The sequence below is a fragment of the Poecilia latipinna genome, unplaced genomic scaffold (genome assembly GCF_001443285.1).
Source record: "Poecilia latipinna isolate Pla-1442-1.1 unplaced genomic scaffold, P_latipinna-1.0 Scaffold2161, whole genome shotgun sequence".
NCBI classification, from domain to species: domain Eukaryota; kingdom Metazoa; phylum Chordata; class Actinopteri; order Cyprinodontiformes; family Poeciliidae; genus Poecilia; species Poecilia latipinna.
In genome coordinates this window covers 82,028-107,323 of record NW_015114777.1, presented here as the reverse complement: position 1 = coordinate 107,323, position 25,296 = coordinate 82,028, and the positions used below count along the sequence as shown (strand labels likewise).

Below are 25,296 nucleotides of genomic sequence, written 5' to 3'. Positions count from 1 at the left end.
CATCACCAAAATAATTTATGAATTTCTGTCTCAATGTTTTTAGTTGACATGAAAAGGCTATTTTGGATTTTGAACAGTCAGTATGAGGTCTTAGAACAACCATTCTGGTATATTCTACTCTTTATTAACACAAATATTAAGAATTTAAAACGGTAAGTAATAAAGTTGTGGCTCTTAACATTCTAAAGAAAAATGCTTTGAAACCTGTAAACTTCTGCTTATTTTTGTTGAACATTATATTATCGGTTTTAACTCAGATTTCAAGCAGAGACGTGTGAGAATCCAGCCTGCCTCAAGGCCAAAGAACTGAAAGTGAAACTGCAGTCGTATGTTTGGATCCTGCAGTTTATTAAATGATCAGCTTGTTTCGTAAATTAAATCTACCTGCAGATTACTGGGAGCAGTACAAGGCTGAAGCAGCAGGTTCCCTGCAGCAGAGGTGGAGGCGGCTGTCGGAGGGCCTGCTGAAGGATGTGCAGCCGGACAAAATCTGGGTCAGCATCAGAACTGCAAACAGAGCCAGGGACAGACCGGATCAGACTCCCAGCTCTGCAGAGAGAGGCGGCAGAACACCAGGTCAGGACTGACTTCCTGCTTCCTTTCTTAATCAGTGAAAGTAATCCACATTTATTGAAATTAATCCCTCAATCATTTTTCACCAACTGTAGAGCCTGAAGGTGATGACGGGTGGCCAGAGTCCAGACTGACTCTGGAGAGTTTTCTTCAGGGATGCACAGGAAAAGTGACGGTTTTGGCCGGCCAACCTGGCTCAGGAAAAACTCTGCTGATGTCTTTTATCGGGCAACAGTGGACGAAAGGATTAGTAAGTTCAATTTTCTCATTTTACTCACTATAAATGACTAATGTGCATTTAAAATGAAGTCCTTCTTGAGCTGCTGGAATATCAATACTACAGAAGAGGATTAGAGCCACTGGAAAAAAAACAACTGAATTTAGATTTTTTTTTCTTCAGAATTCTGACTTTAATCTTCTGAGTTATGGGAAATGTCAGAAATCTGAGATTAAAATAAAAATAATCTGAGTTTAATGTCAAATTCTGAGTTCAAATACTGAATTCTGACATTTTTAAAATTTCAGAATAGAAATTCTGAGATTAAAGTCAGAATTATTTTCTTTCAGTGACCAATTAAGACATAAGAAATGGAAAATAAAAATGATTTGCAGGGATAAAAAGCAGGATTTTTTTCTTTTTATTTGTGGATTCTTTGTGAAAGCAGCCCAACCATAAATCCAGTCAAATGCCCTGCAGGGGGAATGAAACAGAAAATAAAATTACATTAAAAAAGTTGCCCAACTTGCCCCTGTGGAAAGTACCAGATAAAAACTGCAAACACATTCATTTGGATATAACCGCCTATCTGCAGTTTGTTTGCTGTAGACTTTTGCTGAAATGAAAGTAAAACTAAATTTCTCTCTCCGGCTCGGTTTGCTGTAGTTGTTATTTTCATTGTGTTTTTCATTCTAAAAAGGTTTAGATGATGTTTCACACAAAAATAACTGAAGTTTTCTAAGTTTATTTTTACTTCACCCATTAAGCAATGCTTTGTGGCGTTCCTTCAGTAAGATGACAGTTTTTATATGTCCTGTTCCGTAATGGGAGGTTTTTAAATGTTTCATGTCATCCAGGGCCCCATCCCTTCATCCCATCTGTTTGTATTGCTGGAGCTTCGTCAGCTCAACCTCCTGTCGGACCCTCTCTCCCTCTCTGAGCTGCTGTTTCACCACTACCTCCCAACTAATGGAGACAATGAAGCAAAGGTACCACAACACCTCAAATACCGTTTGAACGCAGTAAACAGCAGATTAAATGTTTTAAGAATGACCGTCTTTTCTTTGTTGGAGCAGCAGGCCGTTGTGGACTACCTCCTTTCCAATCCAGAGCAGAGCTGCTGGGTGCTGGACGGTTACGATGAGTTCCAGAAAAAACTAAAGAGACACAGGGTTCAGAATGAGCGTCTGGACTCAGAGAAACCTCGGCCTGTGGCAGAGCTCATCTCAGGGCTACTGAGCCGGCGGCTTCTCGCAGGGAGCACCGTGTTGGTCACCAGTCGAGTACGCGACGTCGTAGATCTGGACGGTTTGTCCGACAAAGTGGGGCAGCTGCTGCCGTGGGACCACCGTGAAATCAAAGAGTGTGTCAACAACTTCTTTAGTGGAAAAGGTTAATATTAATTCATTTCATTCTACTAGAGTTGGAAACATGATGAGGGATTTACTTCTACACTGCAGAAACAAACTCTTACCCAGTACGCTTCCTTTAGTTTCTAGTACAAATATCTTAGTACCTTCTTATATGACAAAACTAACTGATACCTTTTCAGCAAGATATAGCAGTTTGTTTTAAGTCAATGATTTGTTAATATTGATGAAAATGTTCTACTTCCAGTGGCAAATTATTTCACTTATAATATGGGAAAATGTCTTGTTATAAGTTTAATAATCTGCCAATGGAAACAGTACTGATTATAATCAATATTAAGGATTTATTGACTTAAAACAACCTGTTATTTCTGGCTAAAAGTAACTTTGAAGTTAACTTTGTCTTGCATTAAGTGTACTAAGATATTTATACTAGAAACTAGATAACCTTGACATTTTGAGAAATGAACACAGAAAATAAGAGTTACCTACTACTACTGTCCAAATTTCCTATTTTTTTTTATCCTTGTGAGAGAATTAGTTATTTGATCAACAGCAAAGTTTTAAAATAGATATACATTTTATTAACATTTTATTTAAATGTAAAGCTACAAATTATGAAGAAAATAATTGGGAAAAAATGCAACAGATAAAAGTTGACAATAGTTTTGCATATTACTGAGTGAAATAAGTGTTTCTGCTGCACAAATTAGTTATTAGTTTATCATTTACAGAAACCAGACCTTAACTTATTCTAAAGCAAATCTGCTCAAGTCTTTTTCCAAAGATTCAAAGATTTTTCCAAATATATCCTTGTATCTGAAAGGCCTCATCAGTTCTTAAATATCAGTGCATTAATATCGGTTTTATTCAGTAAACATTACTGCTGCTTAACTTGTTATTTTCTCCTTTCTGATGTTCAGATGGAAATCTTGCAGCCAATGCAGCAGAAATCCTCTTCTCCAGCCGACACCTCCTGGCCATGTCTTCCCTCCCGGCCCTCTGCAACATCTGCTGCGTCTTTCTGCAGCATTCACTGCACCGACATGCAGAAAAGACAAAGGTGCCTGGAGAAAAAGCAGTTGGAGTAAAGAAAAAACCTCTAGAAATAGAGAGAAAAGACGCACAAACTCCTGATGGAATGGGTGGCAATGAGAGTCGCTCCCAAAAAGCACAACATGGTGAAAACAGTGAGGAGACATTAATGGATGGAGCAAAAAGCAGATCCATGTTTTCTTTCACATCAGCACAAATCCCTTCAACCCAGACTCAGATCTACCTCGCTGCTGTTGTTGCATTTCTTAACCGGCACACTGATCGGACCGGAGGAAATAACGCAGCAGAGATCTCAGGATTTTCTCAAAGGTGAGGATTAGAAAACACAGCAACACAAAAACTAAAACAAAACATTGGGTTTTTAGTTAAAATCTCTATAAAACTACACTTGGTCTGTATTATATTGTCAGCAAATTTGTATTTGTTTCTTTGTGCAGTACCAAGTTTGCATGGAAAACTGTGAGTCTTCCTGCTGCTGAGCTGTGTGAGCTCAGTCGGGTGGCGTGGAGAGGTTTGGAGGAGAGCAGGATTATCTTTTTGGATGAAGACGTTCCTCTGCAAACTTTACAGTCTTCAGTCAAGTCAGGACTCTTCTCACAGGTCAGACATGGTTTCACTTCTCTGGAGCTTTTCCATTACAAATGTGCACAAAACTGGCACCACTTTACAACAGGGCTAATAAATAGTTTATAGATATGTTATCAGTTCATCTATAAACACTTTATAAATTATTAATAACTTATTATGCTTTAACTAAGGGGGAGAAGGAGAGTGCATGCTAAAAAAAATACATTTACAAATGCTTATTATGGTTACAAAGTAGTCTGAAATTCAACTCTAGATAAAATATATAAGTGAACAGACTCACTATTTGGCAAGAAACTGGTAGATTTAATCTCCTTCTCACCCTTAATTAATGCATAATAAACAGTTATTAATTATTTACAAAGTGCTCAGAGATTAATTAATAACACATATGTGAACTATTAGCCATCTATAAGGGGAGCCTTATTTTGAAAACTGTATCAGCATTTCCATTGACCATAAAATTGCACAATTTGACATTTTGAAAATAAATTTGTTTAATGGAAAAACCCCAATTTTGAAAAAAACAAAACAAAACAAAAAAACCCCCAACAATTTTTATATAAAAGTCTTACTTGATTTACTGAAAAGTTTTATGTGGTTTTATTTGCTGTATTAAAATTGGTTTATTTCACAAAACGTCAATGGAAACACTTTTCGCATCATGTGTCACGTTTCCACTGATGAAAACCACAAAGAAGAAGACGACAGGAAGTGTTAGGATGACATGGCATGGTTTTTAATGACTTATTCACTCATTCACGTGCTGGATGTTTCTACTCCAGACTCAGTCCACTGCTTCCCCCAAGGTCTGGAATCGGCCCTTCTCCACAATCTTCCTCAGGGTCCGGTCACCTCTTCTCGTTATGTAGTGTTTTCTGCCACACTTTTTCCTTCCTACTGACTTCCCACTGAGGTGCCTTGATATAACACTCTGCAAACAGCCGATTCGTTCAGAAATTTCTTTCTGTTTCTCACCCTCTTGCTTGAGGATGTCAGTGATGGCCTTCTGGACAGCAGTCAGGTCAGCAGTCTGACCCATGATTGCGGTTTTGAGTAATGAACCAGGCTGGGAGTTTTTAAAGGCCCCAGGAATCCTTTTCAGGTGTTTAGAGTTACTTTGTTGATTCAGATGATTATTTTTATTTTATTGCTCGTTCAGAGAACCTTTTCATAATATTCTAATGTTTTGAGACAGGGATTTTGGGTTTTCAAGAGCTGTTTGCCAAAATCATCAAAATTAAAACAATAAAAGACCTGAAATATTTCAGTTGGTGTGCAATGAATCTAATTTTTATCATGACATTATGGAAAATAATGAACTTTATCACAATATTCTAATTTTATGACCAGCACCTGTATGTCTGATGTAATATTGTGTTTTTTTCCTGAGAAATGTAACTTTGCTCCTTTTACTGGGAGGTATAAGCTACAAAATGTTTAAATCCATATTCTTTACTCACTCTTTTTGTTAGCTTCCTTATTACACGTTCTTTCACCATGTGAACAGTGTTGCTACTTTGTCAGTTGGTGGTTATAATTAGAGGAAGTGGATGATACAAATGACTAATCAATAAAAAAACTAAATGTTAACATTTAAAATGACGAGTTGGTAGTAAAAACCTTTTAATTGCCATGACAACTTCCTGTTCAAACTGTTGCAGACATTATGTTCAGCATGTCATAAATCATTGTTAATGCATTTTAGCTCCAGTGTCATAGCTTCAGACCATAAACCGACATGTATGTGATTCTCCCTGTCAGATGGAGGTCAGAGGTCGTGGTGGCGGTGTCGTCAACGCTTACTGCTTCCTGCATCTCACAGTGCAGGAGTTTCTGGCTGCACTCAGGATCATGACAAGCAGTGATGTCAGTGATGCAGACCTGAAGAAGAAGTAGGAAAAATATATTTTACATTCCTACGTCCCCATTGAACGGCACAGCTATGACATTAAACATAAAGAGCATGAAGACCTTTATAAAGTTTGTTTGCAAATTTGGTATCATGCACAAATCTGATCTACAGACCAGGTGTAGATAGCAGGTGCAAATTCATTCAGCATGTTTGCTTTCATGAATATGCAAAATATATGTAGATCATCAGAAAGATCAACATAATTGGAGGAGGATATGCAAATGTAATAGCTTATCACCTGAAATGAGATTTATTAAGCTAGAATTAGGTAGCAGGTGCTGTTTCTGTGGCTTTAATGTGCACATTTGAATAGCAGGTGCAAACTGGCATGCTAAATGACTGTGACTGTGCAAAAAGGAGGCAAAATGACAGAAGACATTGCTTGTTAAAATAAAAATAAAATAAAAAATAGATTAATAGTGTCTTCCAGTAATTATCACTTTATGCCATTATGACCCGGATGGCCAAACAAACATATATATTCCCTGTTTGCTCTCTCAGATTCAGTCTGAAAACTCGCTGGACGACTAAATCGGACCAGAAGACAGTATTCACTGATTCCCTCTACCTGTACGTCTGTGGTCTGGCTTCGTCGGACTGCACTCCAGCTCTGGAGGTCGTTGCCAAGGCAACAGGGTTAAAAGCAGCCCAAAACTGGGTCCAGAAACGCCAGGCCCTTGTCCTAAAGTTACTGGAAGCTCTGTGCCGCAGTGCCTCTCTGACTGGACCGAAGGTGATTTTTAAAAAAACCAAAACCTGATTCATGAAATTCAGATTTCGGTTCTTTTTAATGACTTTCTGCTCTTGTGTTGCGACAGATTTTGCAGCTTTGCCATTGTGTTCAGGAGAGCCAGAACCAGCAGCTGGCTCAGCAGGTGGTGAGGGTGCGACCCACGCTGGAGCTCAGAAACTTCTGGCTGTTAACCAGTGACATCGAGGCGCTGGCGTTTGTGGTCAACTCGGTCGGTACCAAAGATGTCGGTTTGGACTTCGGCGCCTGTTCGATGGAGCTGGAGTGTCTGGACATCCTGTCCAGGTGTCAGTATATTCATTACCTCAGGTACAAACACATTAAAACACATTCAAACTAAACTAATTCATGCTCACAGTTCGCATGTCTCACATCATGGATATAAAAGCAACATATCCGTTCAGACGCATGCACTTTGACTACAATCAGATTCATATGGAAATGTCCTGCAGAGAGAAAGCATTAACAGTAGTTTAAATTTATAGATTAGAGTTATGAGGATCCAGCAGAAATAATTTTGTCTTTTGGGAACACAGTTTTCTACAGAACTAACTTCAGCATGTTGTTTCACACACGGTTTGGTGAATTTAAATAATCAAATTCAAATAACCTGAGATACTGAATGTAGAGACAAGCTCAGGCAGATGTTATCATGAAGGGAATAAATCATAGATACATGAGAACAATGCAGCCATGCTTCCTTCAGGCAGGTTTAGCCTCAAAGGCTGATTTAATATGAAAATATTATGAAAGCCTCTAGCACAGAGGTGTCCAAAGTGTGGCCCACGGGCCGTTTGTGGCCCTTGAAATGATTTTGTTTGGCCTTAACCACAAGTACAGTATTTGGCCAGAAAAATGTAAAACAAGTGATGACCCCAAACAATGGGAAATTCTCAGTTTTTCTTTTAAAAAGTCAAGCCCTTTCCTTGTTTTGGCTCTTTAATAATATAACGATTTAATAAAAAATAGGTAAAACTGTACAAAAAAAGTAGAAAAAATCACAATAAACTAATTTTTAATTTAATGAATTTTATGGCCTGCCAGTGCTTAAAATTTTCAAGGCAAAAAGTTTGGACTCTACTGTTTTAACACAACACAACTTCGTACATTACAGTGTTTATTATATATTTTCATGTAACACTTTCAAACTTCCTTTTTATTTCATTGCAGTTTTCGGAGCCGCAAGTATGGTGATAAGTTTGCAGAGAAGCTTTCCTCCGTTCTACCTCGATTCATAGCGCTGAGGAAACTAGAGTGGGTTTTTGCTCCATACTTTACTCAGAATATAATCTGAGTAATCTGTAGTTTTTCCTTTTTAAATCTGATTTGTTTCTTCACCAGGTTTTGTGGTGCCAGTCTGAGTTCTGCAGGAGCTGCGAGTTTGGCCTCCGGTCTGCAGAACTGTCCCAGCGTCACTGAGCTCAAGTAAATTTACAAGATAAAATATCTCATATTACAGCTGAACATAGGTGACAGTTGATAAGAAGAATGTTTCTCTACTTTTTGCTTTAGTTTTAGTGACAACAATTTGCAAGACGAAGGAATCCGACACATTGCGGACGTTCTTGCCAAACTACAAAACTTGGCATCTGTAAAGTAAGTCGGCTCTGCTCATAAACGTTCAGGCTTTCTAACGTAGCAGTAGCAGACTCCATGTCTTTTGTTATATTCATGTGTGTGTGTGTGGGTGTGTGTGTGTGTGTGTATGCAGGCTGGGAAGAAACAACACTTCTCTGGAAGCAGCAGAGTGTCTTGTTAAACACGTCTCTTCTTGCTCGAACATCCAGCAGGTTCATGCAGAGTAAGAAAAAACACAAAACACACACAAGTGCATTTTTACCCAAATTAGGATTCTGCAGATGGCAGTAGGACCGCAGGGACAAGGCAGAGGAGCTTGTCTCCTGTTATACTGTCATGATATTATGACAGTTTTAACAAATATGTAAAAAACATGTTTATTAAAGTTGCGTACTGCAGCGTTAAGCCTCAAAGAAAGCAATTAGTGATCTTAACAGATTTTTTGTCTCCGTTCTTGTAGCGGGATCAAAGAGTTGACTCTGACTTTTTCTCAAAAATCTGAATCAAACAGGTGAGTTTCATAATCAGCAAATAAAATAATGACATTAACTTTAAGAAGTTCTAACCTTTTATAAAATGTTTTTCTGTTTGCAGCCATAAAATTAAGCCAGAAGCAACAGTGAGGTACGATGTTTCTGTAGTTTAATTTATTTAAACCAGTTTGTTCATCCATCCACTTAATTTTCTCCTAATGAGACATTATGCAAGGATTTGGTTGAAAACTTTATTTTTCAATTGCTAATGAAATTATATCCAGAGTAAAATAATCAGATTTTTTTAAAAACAGCACCTTTTGTACGTTGTACATTACATTCCAGCTGCAGTTAGTCGACATGTTTGTGCAGGTGGATTTTAGCACTATTTGCTTTGTGAATCTGGAGCAGAGAGAGTCTGAAAACAACACATAGATGTAAAAAGCAATGCAGTTACTTGGGGACAACCCTATTTGTATTAAACTCAGATTTTCTTGATCAGATTGTTGAACCAGAAGTGGACTAAGTCTGGCATGCAGAACCTCGCCAGGTCGCTGGCTCGCTGTCCCTCCCTGTCTGAGCTGGAGTGAGTAACCTCAGACACACAGATGATTTTTTTTATTAGAAAAATGTAACCTAAGGAGGTTTGATTCAAAGTCTGACTGACCGGCCCACCAGGTCACGTCTGCACATTTGCAGTTAACAATAGTCACTCTACTGTTGCCAACTCAGCAACTTTCTTGCTATATTTAGCAACATTTCAGTCAAAAGAATTGGTATCGGCCAAAATCGGCTCAGGCTTTTTAAAATCAGTAATCTGCGATTGGCTAGAAAACTGCAATCTGTGCACCCCTACTGTGTGTCCAGGGCTCTTACTTGTTGAGTTTGACTTGCTGTCTGTTTGTTTTCTTCAGTCTGTCTGGAGGCGAGTGGGATGAGGAGACTTTAAAAATGCTAACTCAGTTTGTGCCAAACTTCAGCATCACTGACAGGATCATGTAAGTCAAAACTCCATTCAGTAAGAACAACATACATGATAATTATGGAAATAAACAGCAGCGTTTTGTTGTTTTTTGTTTCCTGTCAGATTGAATGACAGCTGCTCGTCAGTTCAGAGTGCGGTGATTCTCACCGCTTTGCTTTCTGACTGTCTGTCTGTCATGGAGATGAACATCAGGTACAGAAAATGACTTTTTGCACTAACTAAATGTGGAATCACATTACATCGTGTTTGAGTTAACCCATAACAGGTTTCAATGCAGCTAACTGTAATCTGAGATCACAGACCTGAAGTAGTTTCATATAATCTGGTGTTGTTGCTGCTCAAACTTTACTTTTCTTTACTTCTCAGGCTGCAGGATCCAGTCCAGGTGTCTGTTGTGTTTTCTGGAGGGAGAGAAAAAACTGCAAATGTTTCCTCTAAAACACTCTGGTTTGTATGGAGATTTAATTTCAGAACAATATATATTTATTATTATTTAAGTGTTAACTATTTTACCTGAACATTAGATAGGCATAGCTGTTTTTGAGTTGGGTTTACCTCTAATGGAGGTTTAGTGATTTTAGTTCACAGACGACCGACTCCAATCACTGAAAGCAACCGTCCTACAACGTTTAGGGAGGATTCACATCTTCACTGTTTAGTTTGCTGTAATCCAACTCTAGTCTGGTTCATTTAGGGAGGTGTGAATGCAGCAATCCCTCATGCTGAGCATGCATGTAGTGTCCGTCTATTGACAATAAAAACTTAAATCTGCTTCCTGTTTCAGCCTCAGCTGCTGTAATCTTCAGCCCATCGACCTGGAAAGAGTTTGGAGAAGTTTGGGAGCGTCGTCTGATCTCTCTGATTTGGAGTAAGACTCAAAAACACATAAAACGAGAAACCAACAAGGTTCCACTGAATACATCAAAAATAACTACTGCCTCTTGTTTATTATTTTCAGCTTGTCCTGCAACAAGTTAGGCGACAAAGGACTGAAGAAGTTGTTGGACTTCTTGCCTCGTCTAAGCAAAATCCAACGAGTAGAGTAAGTTAATGAGCTAATCTGAGGACATTGCAAATCTGCTGGGTAGCTTCATTGTAAACTGGATATAAATACTAGGAATTTGTTGTATGAGTGAAGTTTCATCTTTGCTTCAGAGTGACCTGCTGTGCTTCCTTGAAAAGTTTGGGATAGATTTATGGGTTGTACAAAACAAGTTTGTTAAATTTTTTTTTGCACAAAATCTTAAAGATTTTAGTCTGATCAGTTCTAACTATTTTGAGCTCCTTTCAGAATTAACTGTTTTAACTCTGTCACTTTGCATCCAACTAAGCTGCTCAAAATGACTGCAAACAGATGTGCAATTATGCAACTGTACATCTTTGAAAAGCAGAAGTGGAGCCTCCAGCGCAGCCAGCAAAAAATTAAAACATTTCCCACTCCCTTCCACCCCGGCTTTTCCAGCGGTAAAACCACCTGACCAAATAAATGTGCTGGAGTTGCATGTGGGTTGCTAGGTAAAGGGGCGTGGCTGGGGTTGCTAGGTAACGGCTCAGTGACTACATTCAGAAAGTTTTTGAAACAGTTCATTTTCCAGACACCAAAAAGCAATAACGTTTTACTAAAAAACAGCTGGATGTTTTTTTTTTAAATGCTTGATTTGTTTTTTAGAAAGCAGTAAAACCCAAATGGAAGTACAAAAATGTGCAAAATGTAGATTTTGAATAATAGGCCCCATATATTCTTCATGTTCATTCTATGTGGTTTTGTTGCATAAACAATGGGAAGGAAACCCAGGGCTGAACCAAACCGGTTCTGAACAGGTTTCATGTTGTGACCTCTGTGGTTTGGTTTCATGATTCACCATGATTTCTGTGTTTTTCAGTTTCAGTGGGAATGACGTCTCGGTGGACGGAGTGGTCATGCTGGCGGATGCATTATGCTCCAGCAACAGGTTAACGCACGTTTACATCAGGTATCGTCTAATTTTCGATTTTATCTGAAGCATCAAACATTAATGTTTTTTGTTGTCATTGTTTAATGACAACAACCTGTCATTAAACAATGCCAAAAAATAGCTGCATGGTTTTATTTAAAGCATTTTTCTGTTTTTAGAAGCACTAGAACTCCAAATGAAAGTACAAAAACTTTAAGTTTGCATAATGGCTCTCCATTTGATCTGTTTTCAATAACTATTTTTATAACATAAAATCACTGCATTATTTGTTTTTCTGCTCTTGAAGTGATGGAGGAAAAGACCAGGTGATGCTGCAGTTCAGCTCTGACACAAGGTAGAAAAAAATTTCCAGTAAAATATTTTATATTTACTATAAAGGTTTACAGTTTAAAATGAATATACTATACTTACTTTTCTCTCATTTTAGTAACAGCAAACTAAGGACAAAGTTATTCAGGTACAGTCAGCTGAAGCACAGTTTTGCAACCATTTAAAGGAACAAATTACTAGAGTTTGTTTTTGTGTTTTTCAGAATTAACAGAAGATCCCTGACAGTGTCAGATGTAAACAAAGTGTGCAGGAAACTGGTCCAGTGTCGCACCAGTTTGGAGCTAGAGTGAGCTTAATGATTGCGTATCCATGAGCTTTTTATTCATAACATGAGTGTGCAGATGCATATTTATGATCTTCTGTGTTTTAGGTTTACTCAATGCTCATTCGCTGAGAAATCTATCGAAAATCTGCTGAGAGTGTTGCCAAAGATGTCAACGCTGCAGAGACTAAAGTGAGACTTCCACATCTACACAGAAACCAAAAATGATTTTTGTTCATTGAATGTTTCACAAAAGTTTAAACTTTTACTTATTAACAATGAATTAAGTTAACAGTCAATTCAGTCGAATCTCAAAAGTCCCAGAATTTATCCGTTGTTCTGAAAAGTTTGTCAAAGTTCCAGGAAGTGAACGATAAGTCCCATAAAGTAAAGATCTGGAAAGCATCATGTCACAATTGAGCTCATATTAAAACCCATTCCCCTGAAAATACTGTTTATGTTTCGAAAAAAATTTTGTGTTTTCCAGGAAAAAGAACCTCCAAGTTCTAGAAAGCAACTTGTAATGTTCCAGAAAAACGTTGTATATTTCATAAAGATGCAGAAAATCACTAGTAATTTTGAAAAAAAAAAAAAGTCTTGAAAGTAAACAGAAAACTAACATTTTAGGAAAGTATCAGATTACAATCCGCCTGGTTGCAAAAATTTCTTTCTAAGTCCCAGGAAAGTAAGTTGTAAGTTCTGTGAATATATCATAAATGTTTTCCAAACTATCCAGAACATTTCAGGAAGGCAAACTGGAAGCTATGAGGAGTATTAACAAAAAGTAACTTCTGGAAAGTACCATCTGCGCTCTGACAGTGAAGTAAAATGCACTCTGACTTCTGAAACAGGCAAACAAACAAAAAATTAAAATAAATGAGCAAAATTCACCGGGTAGAAAAAGTTCCTGTTTCCTGTTTTACACATAAAAACCCCAAACCCCCAAAACATAAAAGCATCAGTAAACACCGAATAAGGTCCAAAGGTGTTTTTTTTAAATTTTTTTTATTTTTTAGGTTTTTATTATTTTGCAACAGAATTAACTAGAATTATTATTTGCAAGAACTTTGTTGAATGTGAATCAACAGATTATTGACATAATGTTAAAAATTAAAAAACAAACCAAAACTTTCTCATATGTATTTTTGTCTTTTTTAATTGCATGTTTGTGGAGATTAATGTGTAATATGACAAAATACCAGAGAATACAAAGCTAAGCTTCTTCCTACTTGTTTCATTTAAGTCACATGTAACGTTACTGTTGGTTTTACCTGCTGTAATAAGTTTTAGATAAATATTTATCAAAGTATCTTTATCTGTAGCTTTGTGGCTAATTAATTGCTCTTCCTTTGTTCTTAGTGTTAGTAACAGCATCCAGTCCACTTGTGATGCGTTAACGCTGATCAGCTGTTTCCCTGAAAACCATCGAGTCTCATCCGTGGAGCTCAGGTATTGCTTCAACATGTCTCCAAGGAGACAATGGATGAAAGTGTTTTTATATTTTTATGCGTAATATTTAAAGACTTTTTTAAAAATTGTGTCATTGATGCCATTTAGTTCATTATTGCTTGTGACTCTGTAGTCCACAGGGCGAATCCTTCATTCATTTTGCTGGAGTTAAAGCAGAACAAGTCAACTGCAGGTGTGTGAACCGCAGCCGTAAACTTCTCTAAACGCTTTTATTTCGGTTTTCTGATTAACTCGTTATAACTGTAGATTCATCTTCGTCTGGTTTCACTTTTCATTCCCCTGCTGCTGTATGTGTGTGTGTGTGTGTGTATGCGTTTGTGTGTGTGTGCGTTTGCGCGTGTGTGTGTGTGTATGCATTTGTGTGTGTGTGCGTTTGCGTGTGTGTGAAACTGTCCTGCACTCACTTGGTTTAAACAGGAAGTAGTATCCAGTTTATTTTGAAAGTCCTGCACTCATTGCTGCACCTCCCTTCAGTTAAACATGTCCATGTTTGGTATCCATGTTCACATCAGACTCCAGGAGCTGATAAAATGTGAGTGTGAGTTGAGCAGGAAGGATTTGAGTTTTTCCTCTAGGCTGCATCACAGATGTCAGTGACCAGGCAGGAAACAAAAAGACATTGTATGGAACTCTGATAGTGCCAAAAAAGCATATATTTTTGGTGATTCTATTTTATCTTTCATACCTGTCAAGTCTACTGTTTCTTACTCCCCTTTCCTGCTGTGCTCCCATTTTCCTACAAATATCTCATATTACTCCCAGTATCGTTTTTTTATTAGGTAGAAAAAATAAATAAATGTTTGTATTTTAAAACAGAAAAACAAAAAGAAGCAATTTTAGACATGTAAAAGTAAGTTTAGTTAGTAAAAACACAGCAAATCTCCAGTTTTGTAGATGATGCCAGTCTGTGCCAAGGGAAAACACCTATTATTTTTTACTAAGACATCTGTAATTTAAAAAAAATATATATGTCAGCTACATCAATCTTTGCACAGGTAATGTGGATCTATGGTTTCCAAAGGCTTGTAGTCTCATTTATGATGTTTCTAGAAGGTTTATATTCTGTATAATGCAAAAAAATTCTGGCAAGGGACAAAAAAAAAAGAAAAATCCAAATTACTTTATGTTCTATAGCAGCTGCTGTGATACTTTATTTTGATACCAAGATTATTGAAATAAAGCTTGTAATTGTTGTATTTTGTATGAAATTAATTTGATTTGTTATTTTAAACATAGTTCAGAAAATCCTGTGGGGCTTATGAGGTGTAATGTATTTTATTTGGATGAAAGATAAAAACTGATCAATCTGTTTCTGTTTCCAGGTTAACTGATTTTTCTTTCAAAGAAGAAAACTTTGTTTTGTTGGACAGATTGAACCAGATCCTGCAGCAGAGCCGCCAGCTCTCTTATCTCGAGTACGAACCACAACTCATCTCAAAACCACAGCCACAAAACTACAATGTAATTTTGACCCTTCTTGCTCGTTTAAATGAACTTATTTAATGCTTTTTCTGCTGTAGTTTATCAGGAAACCAGCTGGAAGACGAAGGAGTGAGATGTTTATTGAAGTCTCTTCCAAATATCAGAGTCAGCAGCTTCATCAAGTAATAAACATTTGTCATTTTGTTGCAACTTGAAGCATTGCTGTTGTGTTCAGTACAACTCTCTGACCTTTAATCTTTATTTTCAGTCTGAGTAAGAACGGACTGAGCCAGCAGGGGGCGCTGCATGTAGCCACAGCACTGTGTACCTGCACTAATGTTTCTGCTGTGGAAGTCAGGTAAATCTCTGCCAAACAATCACAGCAGAAAAGAAAATGCCCCTTTTCCTCATAACTCTGTTGTGTTTTCTGCTAGTTTGGGAGAAGACGAAAGGTGTCTGATCTGGTTTAGACAAAAAGGAGGAGAAAAAACTCTGAGGTGAGAAAAGAGACGAAAAAAAGTAAAAATTATAAAAGCTTATCATCCAGTTGTTATTGCAACGGAGAACAGATTGGAAACGGTTAAAGTTAAACAGCAGCAGATGCAAACATAGCAGACAGACTCAAGTTGTATTTGTTGAGAAAATTAATAATTTCTTTAGAAGGCTTGTTTAAGAACTGGGATAAAGATCAAGACACACCTTTACTGGTTAAAAAACGGCCTGCTGTCTGCAGCAAACTGCATCGACATGTCTGGATGACTCACAGAAACTTCTGAGAAATCAGGTTAAATTACGAGTCTTTCACAGCAGTTCAGTCATATTCTGTATTTATGCAACAAAGGGATTCACAGTGTGCAGTCCAACATAACTTTGAACGATCAGAAGGGAAGTGTTCCTATAAATGCTGCAGATTCCTCCTCACTCTGGGTGTTAATTGCATCAGTTTCTTTTATTGTTTTTTTGTAGTTTTTAAGAACATTTTCAGGTGGAATGAATGAAACATGCAGCATGAATGATTGTTTTAATAAGTACAGCTTCAAATCTACTCATAAACCCACTAACATTTGGTTAAATGACTCTTATCAAGTTGCTCTTCAACCACAGACTCTTTGTTGCCTTTAACAAGAAATTCTGACCAGACTTTGACCCGACTTCTGGAGAGAGCTGGTTAACAGTTAACACTACCAAGTAACATAAATAAAATTAAATAAATACCTTTTAGAAATAAGTATTGTTTCTTTGCTCGTTCTTCTGTCTTCCAGTGTCAGAGACAGCAGGCTGCAATGTGATCATCTGCTCAGATTAGCAAATATTGTCTCAGACTGTCTGAGTTTGACCAAAGTGGAGTAAGTAAGATTCAGTCTTAAACATTTTGGAGGTCTAATAACACATTCCAAGAATTTTTGTTGATTAATAAAATGTTGTGTTTTTGAAGACTTAACTTTTGGAAAATCTGATTTTTTTTTTACTTTGGTTTCCATAGTTCATAGAAGAGACTTTTTAAAAAAGTATTTTCTTTCATTTGTAATTTATTTTTAAGAAAAGAAAGCATGAGAAAAAATATCAATTAAAGTCTGATTTTAGATTTGTGAATTATTTCCAGAAAATGTATTTCATCCTGCATGTTTTCAAGAGCTAAAAAATAAAAATATAAATCATAGAAATTTTCTTGAATTACTAATTTATGTTTATTTAGTATTTAGATATAAAATCTGATAAAATAACCAATTAATTTATGTTTTTATTGCTGCACAGATTAAAGAACAACATGCTGCAATCTGAGTGGATTGAAAACTTTGTGACAGCTTTAAACGTTAATCTGACAGGATGTACCATCAGGTGAGATTCTTTTTATTTATTTCACCAAAATCAACCGTTTTTTTTGTTTTTGTTTCCTCAGTTAGGTTCAGGTGCTAAACAAGCAGTGGTTTCATGAAACCGCTGACTCGCTGTATGATGACCTGCTGCTCCTCTTCTCTTTTCTCCATCAGTGTTGAAGAACGTTGGATCGGCGACGATGAGGCTGCGTCTTTACTGCGCCGCTGTCTGCAGCTCAACAAACCCGTCCAAACCGTCAGGTGAACAGAGACTCCAGACAAACCCTGAAGTCACTGCGGGACGTTCAGGAAGGAAGTCATGAATGTGACTGACTTTGTTTTTCAGGATTGATGGCACCACACTACAGCTGGTTCTGACGGACAACATGGACAGGTACCGACTCAGGAGAAACCCGTCAACTTCACACACATCCGCTTTATGTCCCTTTGACACACATAAAACTTTTACAGATTATTAGAGGAACTTTAGGGAACTCAAGTATTATTTCCTAAATGTTATCACACTGTTGTGCTTTAATAAGAGCCAAATTTGCTACTTAAATTAATAATTACTTATGGCAGTTATTAATAAAACTACCAGTTTAGATCCAGTATGTCAACATTTTTCCCATGTCATAATTGGAAAAACTATTACTTTTTTGATCAATATTGAGGAATTATTTACTTACGAGCTTACCTGTTTCGCTGAAAAGTCACTTCTAATTTATTTCAAGAGAAAAGACTTGGTAAGATTTTATATTTTCAGTCCTCGTTGAACATTTTCTGTAATTTTAACACATTATATCTCAGTTTAAATCACATAAACACCAACATCGATTTATTTTTTCTGTCGCTGTGCTGATTGATTCTTCTGATCAAGTTTTATTTTTTGTGAAAACATTGAGAGATTAAGTTGTCTTTTCTTTTTTCCCACCAGTGATGTTGCATTTTCAGCTCAGTCAGCGATTAAAAATATAAGGTAAGTTACAGATGAGAAAAATGAAAATTATTCCTGCAAATATTTTGCCACCAAGATAACGATCAACTCTGAATTTTACCGTATTTGTACGATAAAATTCTGGCAACCACAGCTGCTGTATTTTACTGTAAATTGGACGTGTTTGTTTTTTTTACAGTATATTTTTGACCCCTAAGATTTTGGCATGTGAACATTTTGATTCAAGCATCTTTTTGGAGCTTTTTTCCCCGTAGAGCATTAAAATCTTTATCCTCTCCTTAGTTTTTAACCTAAAAATATATTTGTTCTGTTTTAGTGTCTCCAACAGCAGCGTGGAAGGAGCCAGGTTACTCTGCTCTCTTCTGCCCTCGTTGCCAAATCTCTCGTCTCTCAGGTGAATATTTTCACCATTTTCTTTAACATCGGGTGTTTTGATTTTCCTGCGTGACGATCACTTCCTGTTGTCCTCTGCAGTGTTGGAGTCAAAGTCGGCACTGCGGCTGAGGAGCTCTTACACGTCATCCTGAGCTCTACGTCCATTCAGAGTTTACAGTGAGCAACAAAACACAAGTTTAATTTATTAAACATTTTCTCATTGCACCGATTACTGTAAAGAAAATACAGGTTCTTTTAGTTTTTTATGTTTCCTGCACTAAAAAAGAAAAGAAAATGGAGATAAATGCAACTGTGGAAAACCAGCAACACACAACATAATTTCATCATGTCACATTATTTAAAAAAAAGAGAAAATAAATGAAGCAACAGTGGAAATGAATATAAACTGCATGATTAAAACATCTTTAAAAAACAGTTTTCTCATTTCTCGCTGTTTTGTTAGCTTCACATCTTCTTTTCATTGTTATTTTAGTTTTTTGACATTGCACTTTGCAGACTTTTATTTGCATAAATGTCTCAAGCTGCCGCTACAGTTTGGTTCCACGTATCCAACAGACACCGTTCTGTAAATCTTTTGATTTGTTCTTTGAAGCAGTTAAGACTCAAATGGAAGAATAAGTGCACAAAAAAATTACATTTTGGAGAAGATGTCCCGTTTAACACATTAAACTCTAAAACTTTCATTTAATTATAACTGTAAATGTTATTTTAACCTCATTTTCTCTCTCCTCTAGCTTGTCCGGCGTCCTCATAAGTGACGCGGCGGCTCAGACTTTGACCAGACTGTTGCCACGCCTTCGATCGTTCAAGTAAGCTCATCAGTTAATATGAAGAGCTGAGAATAGTCTGTTCTTCAGCTTATCGTTGTATTTATGATCTGTCATGCAGCAGCGTATTTGTTTTCCTTCTCAGTTCGTCGCATTGCGTTTGGTCAGCAGCTGGACGGCTGCAGTTTATCGAGACGTTGAAGGACAGCGCCGCTTTGGAAGAACTTTGGTAAAACCTCAGTTGATCAAATGTTCTCGACTCCATTTAAAAGTCAAATGTTTGTATTTATGTGTTTTTGATTCATTGTTTCTTAGTCTGGATGCAGCGATGCAGCTGAATGAAAACTGCTGCAGAAGTTTGGCACAAACTCTGAGGAACATGAGATCTTTACAGATTCTCAAGTGAGTCAAAGTTTCTTCTATCTGAGCTGTTTTATTAGACCAGAACCTGCATAGGAAAGTTTGACCTAATAAAACATGAAAAGTTTAATACAAATCTCTATACCGTGAAAATAATAACATAAAATGCACCAAATCACAGAATAGATTAGTTTTCCTGACCAGAAACATTTTATGTGACTCTAATAAATACTTTTAAATCTTCATTCAATATATTTGATCTATTAGTTATAAAATTGATCACATCCTGCAAAGTTTGGTCTTTAAGTAGCTTCAGACATTTTGTTGGATCTTTTTCCTCTAAGTAATTTCACTTAGCTAAGTGTCATCTGTCACACAGCATATGAAATGCGCCCCAAGTTACAAACAAATTCCAGATCTGTGCATCTAATATAAAGTGGCACAATAAAACTAAATCACAGTCATCATCAAAATGTGTGTGCATTATTCTAATCACATTAACTGAATGTTATATTTTAAGGGTCAAGCATTGAGGCTGATGCTGAAACTCACTGTGAATGATGAGAAAAGTGTTTTGGTGAAGAAAAGGAGTTGGGAAAGTGGGGATAATAATTTAAATTATGATTTTGCTCATCAATGTTTTGCTGAAATTATGTAGGTAAAAATATGGAATAATTTTGTTACATTAGAAGACAAACAAATTACACAAAAACTAACAGCTGAACATTCGGGTCGCCTGCCTGAAACTGTCATTTGAAGGGCTGCGATGATGAAAAGTAATTTCAAGTGTGAGTTAAATAAATGTATGTCTGTTTGTAAAAGGCTGGATGAAATTGTAAAAAGTTCAGGACAACCAGAAGCCGACGTTGTTCTGGACCTGCTGGCCGGGATGCAAGAACTCAACCTGATACAGGAGATGCAGTGAGTTTGTTTCCCTCACAGAAACTCGTTTTGATTAATCTGTGTCTGTCTTCCAGGGAAAAAAATCTGAATTCATCTTTATTTTCAGGTTGGGTGGCTGGAGGATGGGTGATGGGGGGATACAGAAGCTAACGGGAATCCTTCCTGGTTGGAAAGATCTCAGGACGATCAGGTAATGAAACCACCGTCCGTCTTCTACACACACTCATCCATGCAGCATTGCTCCTCTCGCAACAATATGCACCAGTTTAAGCTAACACTGGGAGAGCATGTAAAGTACATGCATTAAGTGAGACGGGCTCTTCACTCAGATTCTGACTCTGGATGTATACATTTCAAAATATTTCAAATTTTCTCATATTTACGTCCTGACAAAAAGTCGAGTGTGCAAAATGCCACAAAGTGCCATTTTATAACTTAATTAAGTAGCTATTTTATCTTCAGTTGTTTTTAAAATGCTGTATATTTCAAAAACAGCTTTAAAGAAATTTGACTTTATATTTGTCACCTTGAAATTGGCCTCTGTCTCTTTAAGAACCCCCTACACTGCAAAAACAAAATCTTACAAAGTATTTTTGGTCGACTTACTTGTGCAAATATTGTAGTAAACTTTAAATTAGATATGACTAATATTCCTTAATATAAAAGCATTAGTTATAAGTGAAATAATCTAGTGGAACTAAAACTTTTTGTTCTTGTTTCTTGGTGAAAAGTTATTAAGTTAATTTTGTCTGTATTCACTAGAAACTAGACTAAATTACTTGGCAAGGTTTTCTGTTTTTGCAATGCTCTCACAAAAGTAAATATTTCAAATATCAAAGCAGCCGATTCTGACATTCATTTTGAAACCATCGAAACAAACAAATATAATCCACTCCACATTATTTTAGTCTAACAACTAAACAGTATAACACATAAACAGAGGGAGATAATAACCAGTTACAATAACTGGAAAATGTCTATTCACGGTTCAGTATTCTCTGATTGTTTCTGTGGAGCAGAACTCCAAATTATTCCTGGAAAAATTTCACATTTTCTCTTTGAGGATGAAGTCATCAGATCTGGTTAGCCTTTTTCCGGATGTCAGCTGGCGCTTAAACCAAAAAGTGCATTTTGTCTCACTTGCTCTGTAAATGTTAAAACCAAACAAACTGATTCAGTATCGTTTTTAATAATTGTTTTCTTCTCCAGTCTCTCCAAGAATCTTGTGAGTGATCCTTCGGGAGAGAAGCTGCTGGAGGCTCTGAGTGGCTGCAGGCATCTGGAGGAGCTCCAGTAAGAAAATAATCTCAGAATCTCTACAATATCTGCTTCTTATTTAGTATTTCAGAGAACTCTGTCGGAAATGAGGGCTTGCTCAGTCTGTCCAGAGCGATAATGAGCCTGAAGAACCTCAGAAAGATCCAGTAGGTTCTGATAGTTCAGGAATCTGATTTCAGCTGCGTTGAAGGAGGCATTGATTGTTTGTTTCTGCTTTTCTTTTGTTGTTGCAGCCTGACCTCCGTGAGAAACTCAGAGCTGAGCGCTGTCGCTGCCAGTCTGAGCCACTGTCCCTTCATACAGGATGTGGGGTAAAAGAAGAAACTATTTAACACATTGAACTAACAGGAAACATTCACAGTAAAAATGTTTGGATTTGATCTGAATTTCTTCACTTGGATCCAAAGAGCTAACCTGCAGTCAAACTGATTCCTTCACCTAAGCTGACTTGTCTGTGTGACTGACAATAATTTCACACACTGATTATTTTATGCTTTTTTCAGCTTTGGGTGGAATAACTGTGGAGACGACGTGGCGCTGGAGCTGGCCAAAGTTCTGCCTGTTTGCCACGATCTGACTCGCATTGAGTGAGTTTAATTTAACACATAAACACAAATATGACTGAAACTAAAACATCAGAGACATGTGTCATATTATGTCTAAAGTAAAAGTAAATGTGGAGTATGCAATACTTTTTGTCTAGTGCAAGTATCTTAATACACTTGAAATAAGACAAAACTAACTTGAAACTAAGTTTTCAGCAAGATATAGAAAGTTGTTTTAGGTCAGTAATTCTTTAACATTGATACATAAAAGTTCTAGTTTTTCTGGCAAATTATTTCACTTAAAACAAGACATTGTCCCATAAGTGAATTAATCTTATAGAATAGAATTCCTCATTTCATTTTCTGAACCTTTTGAAAGGAGGTTTTTTACATGTTTGACCAAGATAGTCTATTTATTGTTCTTGTCAGTTTCAGTTTCTTTATTATTTATTTTACAGTGGCTTTTATTCTCCTAATTGCACTGACTGAACAAATGAAAGTTGTTTTCATATGTTTGACCAAACCTGTGAGGCTACTGGTGTATTTAAGAGAGCTGTACTGGAGCAGAGATAGAAATAAAATTTGTAATTTAGTACATTTTTGTTTGTGTTTTTTTTTGTTGTTTTTTTTAAAGAAACATTTTAAGTCAATTTAGCTGTTTTTCTGTATCGGATCGGTTTCAGGCGATATTAAACCTCAGATATCAGAAGTGAAAAATGTCAATTGCTGCATCCTTAATTTCAAGTTAGAAACTGGACCAAAAATACAATTTTATATTTTTGCAGTGTTTGGTGTTTAGTTGTGTTCAGTGAAAACTGTTCATGTGTTTTGAGGACTTTAATGTTTCTGTGCCCGTTTCCTTCAGCCTGGAGTGCAACAGTGTGAGCGCCGCCGGCGTGGAGGCTCTGGTCAGAGCTCTACGGTGCTGCCCTGCTCTGCAGGTCATCAGGTAAACGTTCCCAGGACAAATCTTTACTTCTTTACCTCACCTGGAAGCTTTTCATCTTAGTTTGACAATGTCTGAACATTCATTTCAACGTATTTTCTTTCCTTCAGGTTGTGGAAGAATAAAGTCTCCCCGAATGAAGCTTACAGGTTCAGCCAGATGGAGAGGAGGCTGAAGTTTTCCTCCACCTAATGGGATTAGCAAACAAGTATATTTATTTGCAATATCATGTTTGCAGATGTTTTATTCGAAAATGTACATAGTTTAACATGAGACATCTGAGTTTTTTAGCTTAGTTTCACAAGAGAAAATTGCATGCGGGTCCAAACTAACAAAAATGACATAAAATCCAACTTTTTTATTTAAATATACTTTAGGAAATCACATAGATGATATGAAGTGTCTTCCGATCTCAGTAAGGGTTGGGCAAAACTCTAATCAGCTCATAATTTTTATTTCTTGTCACAAAGTTTCTGCTGTGAAACTAAAGGCCACCTTTTATGTGTTGTATTTCTGGAGACTCTGATTTAATGAGTCACTTTGCACTGACACAGAGGCCACATATGTGAAAAAAACCACAATAAGTCAAGAATCTGCAGTAAACAGGAGGTTCCTCCTGTAATCATCATTAAAGGTTGTGGTCTCTGTCAGAATACATATTTATTTTTGCTCTTTGATGGAAAGAAAAGTGCAGCTTTATGTATTTTGTTATTTATGTTTGAAGCAGTTTTAATCTGGTTCTACTTTCTGTTTAAAGATTTGTTGATAAAAAGACACCAGACTTGGTTCTGGAATAAATGCACCTTATTGTGAAAATCACTGGTGAAACCAAGAGTGCTTTTTAAGATTTCTATTCAGGTTGATATTTAGGTTCTCACAAACTTTCCTCTGCTTGAAATTCTCAGTGAAAACATGGTTTGTTCATTTTCCTGTTTGTTTAATTTACAAATTGTGTTCTGTTTGATGCCATTTCTGTCATCTTAAAGACAAAAGATGTTATCTTGCTGCAGCGCAACAATTTTTTAAAATGTCTTCCCTTTACTTTTATTTGCTGTTTGTTGTTTACATGAGTACTGATGCACTAGTTGTAAAAAATGACTCTTTCCTTGCCAGCACCGTCAGTTTAACTGAAGATCCTTGATAGAAATAAAGTTTTTTTTACTGTGTGTTTCTTGTAAAAAGTTGAGCCTTTTTGTTTTTGTAAATTTGACAGGAACTGCTGTAGCTGAAGAAAAGCATCTTTAAGAGCACATGGCTCCCTCTTGTGGTTACTAAAGGTGCTACAGATCTCTCTTTTTCACTGCATTCCAGCACAATGTTGCGATCGGTCGCAATAATAATGTATTTTGTTTTCAGTTCATGCGGCAATTTGAATACTGAAAGTCTTTCTGCTAGAATAAAAGGTTTCGATGAGGCTTTCACGTTTATGATAAATCTGAAGTTTAACATATTTATGTTTAGGATCCAAACGCACCAAAAATGCCTGAAGCAAAACAATATTTCTGCTCTTAAACATAAACATGACAGAAACTTTGTGTTAGAAGGAAAGTAAAGAGAAATATAAACTATTTAGAATATTTTGAGATGTTTTCGGGGTTTAATACCGCCATCTGCTGACAGTATTGGTAGTGGAGGGTTTTTTTCGTTAGTCTTTTTTTTTTTACATGTGCAGCTGTTCCGTCTTCTGCTATTTATTTCTCCACCTAAGAATATTAGACAAGCAAACATGAATACTCCGTTAAAAATCAACTAACCAGTTTTATGCACCAAAGAATCGCATAAACATACATAAACGAGGTTTTATTCTTGTCTCAATTAGTCAAAGCCTTGAAAATAGTGTTTTCCCCCAAAACAAAGATGTCATACTGTGTTTTTTAAAAATTGTCTTTTCAGTGTGAAAATTTATGATTTCAAATAATTGCTGTTTAGACACCTTTAAGAAAAGCCTGAAATTGTCCTTTCATTGAATCAAAAGCTACAAATCAGACATTAGTATTAAGTGCTTATAGAAAGTATTCACCCGTTATATGTTTTTACAATTTTATTACTTTTACAAATCGAGCATGATCAACAAAATGTGGCTTTTTGACTAACTAAAAAAAATAATGAAAAAAAATTAAAGTGAAAATTGATTCAATCTTACCGAATCAGGTGCTACAATCACCGGAGACTCCGTTCCTGTCATTGTGAGACTCCTTGTACCACCTGATGCAGGCTCCGCCCCCTTGCGAAGGAGAGCAAACCTCCAACGAATAATGACTGACAAATGTGTCAGACACATTTTGCACGTACAAAACGGGTGAGTAATGACTTCAGGGGTGTCAAACTCCAGTCCTCAAGGGCCGCTGTCCTGCAGTGTTTAGATGTGCCACAGGTAAAAAACA

The 25,296-nt window shown here is 36.7% G+C and overlaps 1 protein-coding gene across 1 annotated transcript; it reads left to right on the top strand.

The window, feature by feature from the left end:
• Nucleotides 1–338: 338 nt before the first annotated feature.
• nlrc5 (NLR family, CARD domain containing 5) lies at nt 339–24,090 on the top strand. Its single transcript, XM_015017565.1, has 50 exons — nt 339–576; nt 669–823; nt 1,648–1,779; nt 1,867–2,182; nt 3,084–3,525; nt 3,654–3,816; nt 5,566–5,696; nt 6,218–6,449; nt 6,535–6,776; nt 7,638–7,721; nt 7,809–7,892; nt 7,980–8,063; nt 8,179–8,268; nt 8,506–8,556; nt 8,640–8,669; nt 9,021–9,104; nt 9,433–9,516; nt 9,606–9,695; nt 9,870–9,950; nt 10,288–10,371; nt 10,462–10,545; nt 11,387–11,476; nt 11,745–11,792; nt 11,886–11,915; nt 11,991–12,074; nt 12,159–12,242; nt 13,410–13,499; nt 13,633–13,692; nt 14,843–14,935; nt 15,041–15,124; nt 15,211–15,300; nt 15,377–15,439; nt 16,205–16,288; nt 16,698–16,781; nt 16,934–17,020; nt 17,106–17,153; nt 17,697–17,738; nt 18,034–18,111; nt 18,192–18,269; nt 18,848–18,922; nt 19,026–19,109; nt 19,196–19,282; nt 20,063–20,161; nt 20,250–20,333; nt 21,353–21,436; nt 21,484–21,567; nt 21,655–21,732; nt 21,925–22,008; nt 22,832–22,915; nt 23,023–24,090. The coding sequence occupies exons 1-50, from the start codon at nt 354–356 to the stop codon at nt 23,102–23,104; spliced, it is 5,208 nt and encodes a 1,735-aa protein (XP_014873051.1). The 5' UTR covers nt 339–353; the 3' UTR covers nt 23,105–24,090.
• Nucleotides 24,091–25,296: the final 1,206 nt, after the last annotated feature.